The sequence below is a fragment of the Cnephaeus nilssonii genome, assembly GCF_951640355.1.
Source record: "Cnephaeus nilssonii genome assembly, chromosome: 5".
NCBI lineage: Eukaryota > Metazoa > Chordata > Mammalia > Chiroptera > Vespertilionidae > Cnephaeus > Cnephaeus nilssonii.
Window position 1 is genome coordinate 30,424,566 of NC_137076.1, and position 13,401 is coordinate 30,437,966.

The window sequence follows — 13,401 nt, forward strand, 5'->3', positions numbered from 1 at the left end:
ATCGAGCCCGCAACCCAGGCATGTGCCCTTGACCAGCATCGAACCCGGGACCCTTCAGTCCACAGGCTGACGCTCTATCCATTGAGCCAAACCGGATAGGGCTAGTGCCAGCCTTTTGAATGGAATCATCCCAAGACATTGCCCATTTACAAAGAGTTGGGGTTTATAGTGGAGCATGTGGCTGTTTGGGGTGGAATCGTGTTTCCTTTGAGGCCCAGAGATAACTCCTAAGAGCCTGGCACACGATGCCTGGCCCACTGTCATCGTCACAGCACAAGTCCCAGTCCCAGAGGAGGTGGCTGAGCCAAGCGGTAAAGGAGGAAGGGCCACAAAGGCACAGGGAACAACACGTGCAAAGACTCAGGTAAGTAAGGAGCGAGGCCTGGTGAAAACCAGGAGCGGGGGGCGGGGGTTCCTCCTCAGCTGCAGGAGGAGTTAGGTCTCCAGATCAAGCTTAAGCAGAGAGAGCCAAGGAAGTAGGAGCCAGAGGGGGCGGGGCTGGTAGGGGTGGTGATGTAATCAGATCTGGGTTCTGGAAGCTCCCTTGGGCTGCCACAAGGACCATGGATTAGAAGGGGCCGGGGGACCAAGAGGGATGCTGCTGGGACCTTCTGGCGGGAGCTGGCAGGGTGACAGGGTCCCTGCTGGAAGCCAACGCCACACCCAGCTGGGGTTTCAGAAGATTCTTTATGGAGGAAGAGAATTCTGTGGTTGGTTGAGGGAGCTAGGCCTGTTGGTGCCATTTGGGACTCCTTATCCTGGAAGGACAGGTGAGCAAATGGTGATATCGGAGTCCTACTGGGAGGGTGAGAAGCTCTGGTCTAGTCAGACAGGGTGTTTTCGGAAGGACCCAGAACTCCATCCCTGGAATTGTGCAGGGAAGTGGCAGAAAAACGCGCTGTGAGATGAGGAGAGATCAGCTCAGGGGAACAGGAAGTGCTCCATATCCCAACCCCCCGAAGTGGGGGCTAGTGGCTTTTTTTTTTAATGACCTTGGCCAGAATCGAACTCGCAACCCTTCAGTCCACAGGCCAGCGCTCTATGCGCTGTGCCAAACCACCTAGGGCTAGGGGTGAGTGGCTTTGATCAGATTCTCAGAGAATGTGGACTCAAAGGCTCAGAGACCCAGGCTGGACACGGTCCTTCCGAATCTTCACACGATGGCCAGGGTGCATGACCCAGGGTACAGAACCAGGGCAGCTCTGCCTTTTCCAGTTGCTTTATTACACGTGACAAAGATCGCCGGCCCACCCACCATGACCCTCCACCGCCACCCCCCTCACTGGGGGGAAAGGACCCTGAGCTGAGATGGCAGTAGTGAGCCCCTCAGTACTTGAGCTGGTACACTGAGGCATGGTCCCTGGACCCCGTGGCGATCAGGCGGTTGTTAGGGGAAACGTCACAGCACATGACAGAAGTTCTCTCGGGAACCTGGGAGGATCAGGGAGCACAGCATGGGGGGCTCACTCACCCTTGCCCCTACCCGTGCCTGTCCGTTCCAATGGGTCCCTATGGGCCTTTGCACTGGGACTCCGGGCTAAGCACTGCCTGCACCCCTCCCCCCCGCCCCCAGGCCTCCACGGTACCTGGAACTGCATGTTTCCTGAGGGCATGCTGTAGATGCTGACCAGGTTGTCCATCCCCACGCTCACCCACCACTGGCCTGGAAGGAGGCAGAGGGGCACCAAGTCAAACTGGCAGCTGAGGGCCACACTCCTGGGGGATCTGGGAAATGGAGGGAACCCCCACCTCCCACATGTCCCCAAGGATAGCATCAGTGTGAGAGGTTCCTGCTGATGAAGGGTAGAGGGGAGGAAGGGGCTCGGGGAAGGCCAGAGAGGGTTGGGCCCCGTCAGAGCGGGGTGGGGCCCTGTGGCTGGCGGGGGGGCCACAAAGTACTCCCCCTGGCCACTCACCGAGAGGGGAGAACTTGAGACCGAGGATGGTGCTGTCCTTACAGCCCACCATGTGTTTCTGGCCCCCAAGGGTGGACTGCAGCCACTGCTGGCCACTGGCTGTGCCCACCAGAACCCAGTTCTCCCGGGGGCTGGGGGACAGGCTTATTATCTGGGGGTAGATGGCAGGAAAGAACCTGGTCAGGGCCCAGCCTGGCCCAGGAGGTGGGCGACGGTATGGGAACCAACCCCAGGGAATGACCACCTGCCCGTTTCCTGGTTGCAAGGCCCCAACAAGCAACTTCACATCTCCAAGCCTTGGCTTGCTCATCTGTAGAATGGGTTGGTCCTCTCTACTTTATGAAATTATCACAAAGACTATGCAAGTATCCAATGCTATTTGGGCAACAGGAAGGAACATTTCTAATGGCCCCTATTCCTCCCAGCATCACCAAGACTTGGGGTAACACTACCCCCCCACACACACCTGACCTCACAGCATCCACCTCCTTCTCTAGCCCGAGATCCAGCTGCTACCTGGCCAAGCAGGCCCCATCCCAGCCTGCATACCTGAGAATCAAATTGGTATTCCTGGGGCTTCTCGGTCCTCAGGTCCCAGCACCGCAGGCAGGCATCGAGACCCCCGGTCCAGATGTTACTCTCTTTGACAACAATGCTCTTGGCTCCATTAGGCGGGCCCGGCAGGTCCCTGGCCGGGAGAAGCAGCAGAAGGGGGTTGGAACGGAGACTCTAAGCTTTGGGCCCAAGGAACATCACTCACCCAACCACCCCCAGTTGACAGATGGGGAAACTGAGATAGACAAAAAGTACCAGGACCGGGCTTTGAGGAAACAGCCCAGCCCAGCCCAGCCAAGATTTGAACCCGGGTCTTCAACCCCCTCAGATCCGAGTTCAAGCAGGCAAAGGCGTTAACCTTGAGACTGCTGGATCCCTGCTCAGCAGATGATGTCTGCAGGGGCTCTCGGGTGGGTGGGTGGGGGGGGGACCCCGCCCACCCCGGGGCCACACCTGACCACACTGTGGTCCCGCAAGTCCCAGATCCTGATGTTGCCTTCAGTGAAGCTGGCAAAGGCCAGGCTGTCCTCCAGGTCGGCAGCCAGGGCCTGACAAGTGAGATCTGCCGCGGGGAGCTCATCTCTGATGTGCAGGGAGGGTGCCATCAGGTCCCAGACGCTCACACTGGTCAAGTTGTGGCCACCCGTCAGCAGCGTGGTGCTGTCCGAGAACAGGAGGCAGGTGCGCAGGTAGGCCCCCGGGGTCTGGGAGGGGCAGAGGCACAGGTGAGCTTCCTCCCCGCCCGGTAGCTCTTCCTGCTCCCACAAGCCTCACCCCCCGGAACCAGCCCCACTCTCACCTGCACACGCAGGTGGCTGACAGGGAATCTGTCCTCCACCATCTGGCCGACCAGGCTCCACACCTTCACGCCACTCCTGCCGCAGGTGAACACGTGCCGCGTGAAGCTGCTCACCGCCGTGGCCAGCACGGACTCCCCGTGCTTTAGCATCCGCATCAGCTTCATTCTGTGTGGGACGGCCAACTTCTTGGGTTGCCAGGGCAAGGCATCTGGCCTCTTCCATGTGACTTCGAAGTCCTCAGGGTCCCAGCATCTTAGGAGGGGAAACCTTGGGGTCACTGGCCTGCCTGTGAGCCCCTTTGCCCAAAGGAAGGCACCCATCAAGCCCTCCAGGGACTTTTTTTCTTTTTCGGATGTGGGGGTTTTCTCTCAGGCCTTCTTTCCCTGCTACACTACAGTACACTACACTACACTCTCCCCATCTCCTACCCACATCCCTCCAAGTATTCTCCCTGTCCCATAACCAAATACTGCTCCCTTCTGCCTGCAATGATTTGCCCCCCCCTGGAAAACTCCTGCTCATCCCTCAAGGTCCCAGCCATTATGCCCCTGCTTCCAGGCAAACTGTCTCTCCCACATCTGGGCTCCCCTAGCTTCAGGCCACAAGGTTGGGGATGCCTGCATCCGGCTCTGAAACAGCCTCTCTCCCTCCCCATTCCAGGGGAGTTGCTTCCTCAAATCCCTTGAACCTGGGCTGGTGATGTGGGTAGGGATAGTGATGCTGGTATGAAAGTAACTCGAGTTTCACATCCCTACCCAGACCCCTCCTCTCCAGCTACTGAGGACAGTGTGGTGGTGACGGGGAGGGGAGGGCATGCCTGTACCTGTGGGCTCTTCCACCTCCTGGGACGGAGGCACAGATAGGAGAGGCAGGTCTAACACTTACATGGTCTTCAGAAAGCGGTAGGTTCTCCTAGCAGGCTCCTGCGGGTGGACCGGGATCAAAGCTAAGCCATGTCGGCTCTCTCTGCCCCAGAGCCCCAGACTTTCAATGGGGGGCGGGCGGGGGGCGGAGAACCAACTCATGCCTGGCTCTTGCCTGGGTCTCACCTGGGCCACACGGGACAGCATCACCCCCGGTGCCATGCCTGGCCCTATGCTCCCTTCTTGGAAACCTGGAGGGGAGATGTGGAGGGGCATAGGTGGGTGGAGAACTGGCAGTTTAGCAGCAGATATGGCCCCCCTGGAATAAGCTGCCTGCCCCCTCCCTCCCCCCCCCCATCCCACTGGAATTACCCAAAGCATCTTCGATATAGGGTTCTGCTCCAAAGTAGAACGGTCCTACGTTCTGGCTCTCCTGCCAGCAGGAAACAGGGTCAGACCAAAGGACCTGCCCAAGGTTAGTCTTAGAACCAGAAAACCTCAGGGAAGCGCAGGCAGTGAGGATGGGACTAGGCAACCGCCCAAGTCCTCTGATCCAGGCAGAACTGAGAGCCTCAGGACAGAGCCCCGACTCCTTGGAGGGCACGGAAGGGCTGAGGGTGGAGGAGGCGGGCCAACCCCACAGAAACCTGAACACCCCCACTGGGGCCCAGCCGGGCTCACCGCCAGCCCATTCACTTACCATGCCTGGCATCTGCTCTGGCACTGTGGCGGTGGGAGGGGAGGAAGGGGTGGGGAGAGACAGTAGAAAGACAAGGTTCAGCCTGTGCTGCCCTCCACGCGTTCCGAGGCCGCCCGCTTCCCAACCTCGGGGAGACTCACGCCTGTGTCTCGATGGGTCCGCCTTATCGTGGGTCCCGGCGAAAATCTGCCAGAGTTGCTGGGTCAGAACATCCTGCCAAAACAGGGGCTCAGAGTCGCAAGACGACCCTGTGTCTAGCTGGGGAGCTGGGGAGCCGCCCACTCCAGAGGGCTGCTGGAGCCAGTCGGATGACCTGGTGGCCATGACGTCTTGGAAGTCTTGCTCCTGAAGACCGGAGGGCTGTGGGGGCTTGACCTTTGGGTGCTGGGAAACCTTGGTGCTGGCGGGTCCCCAGGAGTCCTGGTCAGCCTGCTCATCAAAGGAGACCTGGCTTACCTGGTACCGCCAGCACCGGGTTGTGAGGGACGGGAGGATGTGCCCTCCCTCCTGGAGGACCCAGGAACCTACCTCCCCTGGCTGGAAGCCCTGGGACTGGTTGCATGTCTCCATGAGCTGCCGAAAACGCTCTGTCTAGAGGAGGGAAACATTATTCCAGCTAAAGCTTTGTAATTGGACAGACCTGGGTGCGAACCCCCACTTGCAAGCCAGTTTCCCTGTGTGTGAAATGGGGATACACCACCTATCTTGAACATTCTGGGGTGATTACCGATAACACAGAGCCCTCTGCACTACATAGCACAAAGCAAGTTCGGGGTACCCAGAGGCCAGCCTCGGCAGTGGCCGATAAAACCTATCCTGAGGACAGTGCTGCTATCGGATGGTAGACAGTGGAGTCAGATCCGGGTTCACACCCTAACTGTTTTCTTGGAATGTCTGAAAACTAAAACCTGAGCCAGCTGGTGTGGCTCAGTGGTTGAGCGTCGACCTAGGAAACTAGGAGGTCAAAGTTCAATTCCCAGGCAGGGCACATGCCTGGGTTGCGGGCTCGATCCCCAGTGTGGGGCATGCAGGAGACAGCCAATCAATGATTGCCTCTCATCATTGATGTGTGTGTGTCTCTCTGTCCCTCTACCTTCCTCTCTAAAATCATTAAAAATATATATATATTTTTAAATAACCCTAGCTGGTTTGGCTCAGTGGATAGAGCATCAGCCTGCAGACTGAAGGGTCTCGGGTTTGATTCTGGTCAAGGGCACATACCTCGGTTGCAGGCTCCTCCCCAGCCCAGGCCCTGGTCAGGGCACATGCAGGAGGCAACCAATTGATGTGTTTCTCTCACATCGATATTTCTCTGTCTTTCCCTCTCTCTTCCACTCTCTCTAAAAATCAATGGAAAAATATCCTCGGGTGAGGATTAACAAAAAAAAATTTTTTTAAATAAATAAATAAATAAACAGGATTAAAAAAAAAAAAAAAGTTCTATGGAGCCTAGCAGGCGTGGCTCAGTGGTTGAGCATCGACCTATGAACCAGGAGGTCACAGTTCAATTCCCGGCATGGTTGTGGGCTCCATCCCCAGTGTGGGGTATGCAGGAGGCAGCCGATTAATTATTCTCTCTCATCATTGATGTTTCTTTTCTCTCTCTCCCTCTTCCTTCCTCTCTGAAATCAATAAAAATATATTTTTTTAAAAAGGTTCTATGGCCCTAGCTGGTTTGGCTCAATGGATAGAGCGTCAGCCTGCGAAATGAAGGGTCCTGGGTTCGATTCTGGCCAAGGGCGCATGCCTGGGTTTCAGGGGCATGCAGGAGGCAGCCGATCAATGATTCTCTCTCATCATTGATGTTTCTATCTCTCTCTCCCTCTCTAAAATCAATAAAATATATTACATTAAAAAAAAGGTTCTATGGAGCCCTAACCGGTTTGGCTCAGTGGATAGAGCGTCGGCCTGCGGACTCAAGGGTCCCGGGTTTGATTCCGGTCAAGGGCATGTACCCTGGTTGCAGGCACATTCCCAGTAGGGAGTGTGCAGGAGGCAGCTGGTCGATGTTTCTCTCTCATCAATGTTTCTGGCTCTTTGTCCCTCTCCCTTCCTCTCTGTAAAAAATCAATAATATATATATATATATATATAAAGGTTCTATGGACATGGAAGGGACAGAGTGACCTATCTTTAAGTTTCCTTTTTCTACCTACCCACCAGCCTACCTGTCTGTTCTTTTTTGTTGTTGTTAATCTTCACCGGAAGATATTTTCCCGTCAATTTTGAGAGAGAGTGGAAGGGAGGGGGAGAGATAGAGAAAGAGAAACATCGACGTGAGAGAAACACATCAATTGGTTGCCTCCCACATGCGCCCTGACCTGCAACCAAGGTACTTGCCCTTGACCGGAATCAAACCCGGGACCTTTAGTGTTTGGGCCAACACTCTATCCACTGAGCCAAACTAGCTAGGGCTCTTCTTTTAGGATATGCTCCTCCCTACCACATACCCTCCTCCCTTTTCTCCATGGCACTGGTCTGACACAGATACCGGGTTTGTTTTTAACCTCTCCGTCCATGGGACTGTGCAGCCCTGCACAGAAGCTACCAGCCACGGACGGCTATTTAAACAGAGCTAGGGACAATGAAAAAGGACATGCCTGCAGTTCCAACAGGCACATTTCCCGTGCTCAGCAGCCACGTGGGGCCAGAGGCTTGCAAACCAGATGGCACACGCGCCTAGAACCAAGGACAGTGATTCCTAGAACGTGCCTCCAGCTGAGGACGAGAGCAAACAAGGCTGGGACCTCCTGGCCAGTATTCCCAAGAAGTGGCATGTGGAAATGTGCGCATGTGCAGCCGTATTTAATCCAAGTACCGGACGAAACATGGTGCCCAGCAAATTGTCCTAGACCTGCCTGTCCAATGGGGTAGCTGCCAGCGTCATGTGGCTATTGAGCACTTGACATGTGACGGTGCCACTTGGCTACCCCAGTGCCCATGGCTACCGTTTAGGACAGCACCGTTGTCTGCTGGCCTACGGCTCCCACTCCCCTCCAGGAGCTCCCCAAAGCCGTCGGGCCCAGGGCAAACGCCAAAATACTGGGGAAATGTCCCGATTCACAGAGAAAGATCGTAAGGAAATGCAGCATAAGCACTCATGGCAGTCCGTTGTCTAACAGGCATTACTGCCATTCCCATTTTGCAGGCGAGAAAACTAAGGCCCAAAGAAGCAAAGCCAATTCCCAAAGTTAGAGGAGAGGGGGTTGGGGGGAGGGGGGGCAGCCAGGCAGTGTTTACCAGCCTCTTGGAACAGCCTGGTCCCTCCCCTGCCTGTTGGGCAAACAGGGTGGTGGTGGAGGGGTCTGGGATGTGGGAGCCCCTCTCTGAGACATCAGAGCTTAGGGCTGCTGCCTCCTGGGGCCATCGGTGATGGATTCCCAGCTGGGCCTCCCAGCCGCATGAGGCCCAGGGGAGCCTTCCCCAATTCGCCCTGGCTCGTTAATGCGCAATTTACTGGCACTTTAATGCACTCAGCATGAAAAGTGCTGCTCCCTCCTGCCTGCTGGCTGGCCTTCCCTGGGGAAAGCTGTGTGCAGGCAGACGGTGGGGAGCAGTGGGAGTGGGAGTAGCGCCTGGCTGCTGCTGCTGCTGCTGCTGCTTGGATTTTAAATGCACAGCAAAGAGGCTGGGAAAACAAGGAGGGGGAAATAGAGAAGAGGGGGAGGGGGAAGTGGTCTATTGGGGACCAAAAGGCCATCAAGGCTGCTAGAATCATCACCTGGGGGTGGGGAGGATGCTCCGGGGTTGAACAGCAACAGAAGTGGCCCATCTTGGGCCTTGGCACCCCCCCCCCCCCCACTAAGTCTTTGGCCTCTCCCCAAAACACGGTCCACAATCTGATTACTTCTCACCACATAACTGTTCTAAGTGACACACATCCATCACCTGGTCCCCCAACCCCCACACAGCTCCTGCCCAGCTATAGTCAGTCCTCCCTTTAGCAGTCAGAAACCGCCTGTGAGCACCTGAGTCAGGTCCTATCTCTGCCTACAGCCCTCCAGGGCTCCCATCCCCACTGCGGGTAAAAGCCCAAGCCCTCACCGTGGCCCACACAGCACCGCACAACCTGCCCTCGCTGCCTGCCCCTCTCACTCTGCTCCAGGCACCAGAGCCTCCTTGCTGTGCCTCCGGCATGCCAGGCCTGGGACTGCCCCAGGTCCTTTGCATGTGCTGTTTTTCAGATACTTTCATGGTCTGCTCCCCTCTCCTTTAGTTCTCTGCTCAAATGTCACCTTCTCAATGAGTCTTTCCTGACCACCCTGAATTGCAACCCACTCCCATTCTGGCCCCCCACGTCCCCCGGGGGTTGCTCAATTCCACGTCCACCTTGCCCAGCCCTCACCATCTGACACTTCTATTTACCAAGCTCCTCTCACCCCAAGGGCCAGGGCTTGTCTGTGTTCTTCTTTGCTATTTTCCTGGCGCCTACAACAGCGCTTGGCAAGGTGATAGATAAATATCTGTTGAATGAATAACTGTTCTGGTTGCTTCCTGCCTCTCCCCCATCTGTCTCTCCCAGGTCCCTGAGCTGCCCACCCCAGGCCCTGCTAAATCGCAGACATGGCCCTGGCCTTCTGCCAGTCACATCTGGCACAGGCAGAAAGTCCTGCCAGCACCCAGGAGAAAGAGGCCAGGTGGCAGGAGGACAGGCCGGGGTGGAAGTCATGCTTCAGCCTGGGCAAGGCGCCCTGTGCAGGGAGCCAGGGCCTCTGGTGCAGACCTGTCCCTGGCTCAGATGTGAGCCAGGCCCTTGAGAACTCGAAGACATAAGGAAGATGGTAATCCAGGTATGTCTGGCACACACAACAGGCCCTTCAGCGCTGAAGCAACTGACCTGCAGAGTGCGAAAAACACTCCTGGACTCATCGGAGCCACGCGGAAACCCGGGGAGCAGGCCAGGAAGAAGAGGCTCAGAGAGAGGATGGGAGATATACTCCCAAGATGTGTGGATCCACTGATATCCTGGGGGGGGTCTAGCCCCCACCCCTCCTCTGCCCACAGCCTTCCAGGGCTCCCACCTCCCTGGGGTAAAAAGCACAAGTCCCACCGAGGCCCAAAAAGCCTTGAATGACCTGCCCCCACCCCCACCCTGCTTTCACCTCTTCCCCTTCTCCCCTGCCTTTCCAGGAGAGGCCGCTGTACCCAGAGCTCCTGGTGACTCACCTGCCTGTGATGTTCCTGCAGATCCTGCCGAACCTTCTGGACCTACAAAGGAACAACAGGGATCACACCGGGCGGTGGTCAATGGAAGTGGGCAAGGATCTGGAATTTGAATGCTGTGCATGCTTCTCCCCAGCTGTGTGACCCTGGGCAAGTCACTTTACCTCTCTGGTCCCTACTCTCATCAAATAGAATGGCATTTCATACCCTCAAAATGAGAGCTAATTAGGGAGACCCCTGGGTTCCATTCTAGATGTGAAGGTCAAAGGCCTTCCCAGAGACCTCTCCCCACCCCTTCTCTGTCCCATCCTCACCCTCTTGCTCACTCTGCTCCAAGCAACACTGGCCTCCTACTGTTCCTCCAACACGTCATACACAATCCTGCCCCAGGGCCTTTACACATACAGTACCCACTGCCTGGAACACCTTTCCCCTGTTCTCTCTAGGGGTAGCAGGAGCCCTTATCCTCTGTGACCATCACTTCCTCTCAGAAGCCCTTTCTGACTACCCTAGCTCAAAATCTTTACTCATTCTCAGCTCATCATTTTCTATTTTACTTTTAGTTCTGACTTTTTTTTGGAATTTTTTTTTCTATTTACTTATTTGTCCCTCTCATCCCCTTAGAGCTGCCCTGTCCAATGTGGCAGCCACTAGTCAAGTGTGGCCATTTAAATTTAAACCAGTTAAACGTTCAGGTCCTTACAAGTGCTCAACTGCCACATGTGGCTAGCAGGTGTCATATTGGACATTGTGGATATAGAACATATGGAAAGTTCTAGAAAACATAGCACACAAGAATATACACGCCTCAAGGGCAGGGACTCTAGTCATGTGCTGTGAGTTAAAGAAGCCCCTCCTTTAAAAGAGTGGAATTTCTAGTTTTCACACAAGAGTATTATTAAGAAAAACTCACATGAAGCTGGGGTTCAATGGGGTAACTCACTTGCCCAAAGTTAGCAAAACAAATTTGTCTCAAAACCCTGTTCCTGAGGTCAAACAGAACAGCCTTTCCAGGGGCTGCCCAGAGGCAATGCCTGGTTTGTGGCTCACCAAGTAGTAAAGGCTGTCCACCTGTGTCCGCAAGTGAGGCGGGAACCTGTGGGGAAGAAAGACCAGCTTGCGGGGGGGAGGGCAGGACCTTTCCCCAGAATGAGACCCTGGCTGGGAGGGAAAGAGGGTCCCCTTCAAGGGACCCCCTGTAAAGCAGTGTCAAGATGAATACAGTTTTAATGCAGCATTTAAATCCATCTATAAAGTTAAATGCATGCCAATTCACACTAAACAACAACAAAGACCAAACATTTAAATAAAAGCCAGGGTTAGTGTTGCTGGCTTCCTCTTTGCTTCAGGCTTCCCCGTTACTGGTCCTGTTTTGGGTCAGCCATCAGGAGACCAGATAGGATTCTTTCCCTCTGTGGGGCCTAGGACCACAGAGGGACTTCTGACCCCCACGAATTGTCCTCACCTCGGGAACTGCTGCTTCAGTTGATCCAGGATGACCTGAGAGTTCAGGCCTGGCAAGTCGGCCTCCTGCTGAGCCTGGAAAGGTTGATGGGGAGTGAGATGGGATCTCCTAAAACCTGAAGGTAATTTGCCTTCTCTCTTGTTACTTAAGGACCCATAGAGTACCGTTCATTTTGCATCTTGCTTTAAAAATCTAAAGTATTCCCTCTCTTGCCCTTTATGGAAGAAATTTGCCTACTCCTGGCCTAACTGTTAGCAATGGTCATCTCTGGGAAGTAACATCTGGAGGGTGGGTAATTTTGCTTGTAAAATATCAACAGAACAGATGATATAGTCATGTGTTTTACACCTGGGTCATAAGAAGTAAGTTTAATTTTTAAAAAAGCAAATGCCGCCCTCGCCAGTGTGGCTCAGATGGTTGGGCATCGTCCTATGCACGGAAAGGTTGCCCTTAGATTCCAGGTCAGGGCACATGCCTGGGTTTCTTTTGGGCTCAATCCCCCGTAGGGGGTGTGCAGGAGGCAGCTGATCGATGTTTCTCTCTCCCTCTCCCTTCCTCTCTCTCTAAATATCATTTAAAAAATGTAAAAAGCAAGTGCGTTTGCACCTGTCAAGTATGATGGGTTAGTGACCCCAACTTAAAGGCCTGGCCAGTCACCCCATATTCCTCCATCAGAAGGAGAAATTAGCCTTGGCCGGTTGCTCAGTGGTTAGAACATTGGCCTGCAGACGAAGGGTCTCAGGTTCACCTCCCAGTCAAGGGCACATACCTTGTACCTTGGATGCACGTTTGATCCCTGGCCCGGTCCTGGTTGGGGCCTGTGTGGGAGGCAACCAGTCTATGTGTCTCTCTCACATCCCTGTTTCCCTCTCCCTCTCCCTCTTTCTTCCCCTCCTCCCCTCTCCCACCCTCTCCCTCTAAAAGATCAATGGGAAAAAATATCCTCTGGTGAGGATTAAAAAAAAAGCAGCAGGAGAATTAGATATGAGCCCAGCCCCCAGGCTCTTCCCCTCCCCCCAGAAGTTAATGCCATATCACACCCTCCCCCTCCTCACCAAAGTTCCTGGGGGCTTCACCATCCTTGGAGGGTGCCCCTGGGGGCTGAGATGGCCAGAAGAGGTCATCTTCTGGTAGTACTCACAAGGACTCTAAAAGCAACAAGGAAATGGAAGGCCCTGAGGGAGAAAGCTAAGGTGGTGACAGTGACAGACCAGCCCCACCCATGCCCGGGCCTCCTGCACCACTCACCCAGTCTGCAGTCCTGGCCCCCAACCCGCAGTCCTGGCCCCCAACCCCATCCCTGACCGCCAGCACCCCACTGCATTCCCTACAGTTTATGTCCATTCATCAAACACTCTGGTGCCTGCAGCTGTGCTGATTAACAGTCGGGCCCCTGAGGTCTTGCCCTATGAGGTGTCCCGGGAGAAAGATCAGGGCTTGGGAAAATCAGGGCTAGGGGAGGGCAGTCAGAGATTGGGGAACCCAGAAAAGAACTCCAAGGCTCAACCTCAGGTTTTTGAGGCAATTTCCCAAAGGCCTAGAGAACACCATTGGAAAGGGGTTTTGAAGGATGAGTAAGAGTTGGCCAGGTGCATTAGGAGGAATTTCTCAGGCAGGAGGAAAGAGACCTCTCTACCACAATCACTCTTGTTGCACCAGGTCCCTTCTCTACTTTGCTTCTGTCCTCAAAGCCCCTCCAAGTCTCCTCAGCAGCCCGGTGACCTCGGAGTCCTCCAAAAGGCCAGGGGCCTACTCACCTCCTTGACAACAGAGGCTCAGAGGAGCAAGAAGGAAACTACGGAGGTCAGCCAAGTTCAGGCCAAGAGGAAGCCCCCTCCCCTCCCCTCACCGGGGGGCCTTTTGACCCGTCGGGCCCCGCCCCGGCCCGCCCTGGTCCCGCCCCTCCCCGCCCCCGCCCCGCCCCGCCGCCACCTGCGCC

At 55.2% G+C, this 13,401-nt stretch overlaps 1 protein-coding gene across 1 annotated transcript; it reads right to left on the reverse strand.

Moving 5' to 3' along the window:
• Positions 1-1,326: 1,326 nt before the first annotated feature.
• On the reverse strand, positions 1,327-12,541 carry TLE6 (TLE family member 6, subcortical maternal complex member; the record flags this gene model as incomplete). The annotated part of the gene is made up of 16 exons (XM_079773080.1): positions 1,327-1,431; positions 1,587-1,663; positions 1,917-2,067; positions 2,466-2,604; positions 2,925-3,175; positions 3,271-3,523; positions 4,157-4,194; positions 4,321-4,385; positions 4,507-4,567; positions 4,835-4,857; positions 4,975-5,263; positions 5,363-5,425; positions 10,001-10,042; positions 11,048-11,093; positions 11,463-11,536; positions 12,518-12,541. 16 exons carry the CDS (start codon positions 12,539-12,541, stop codon positions 1,327-1,329), a joined length of 1,701 nt encoding a protein of 566 aa, XP_079629206.1.
• Positions 12,542-13,401: the final 860 nt, after the last annotated feature.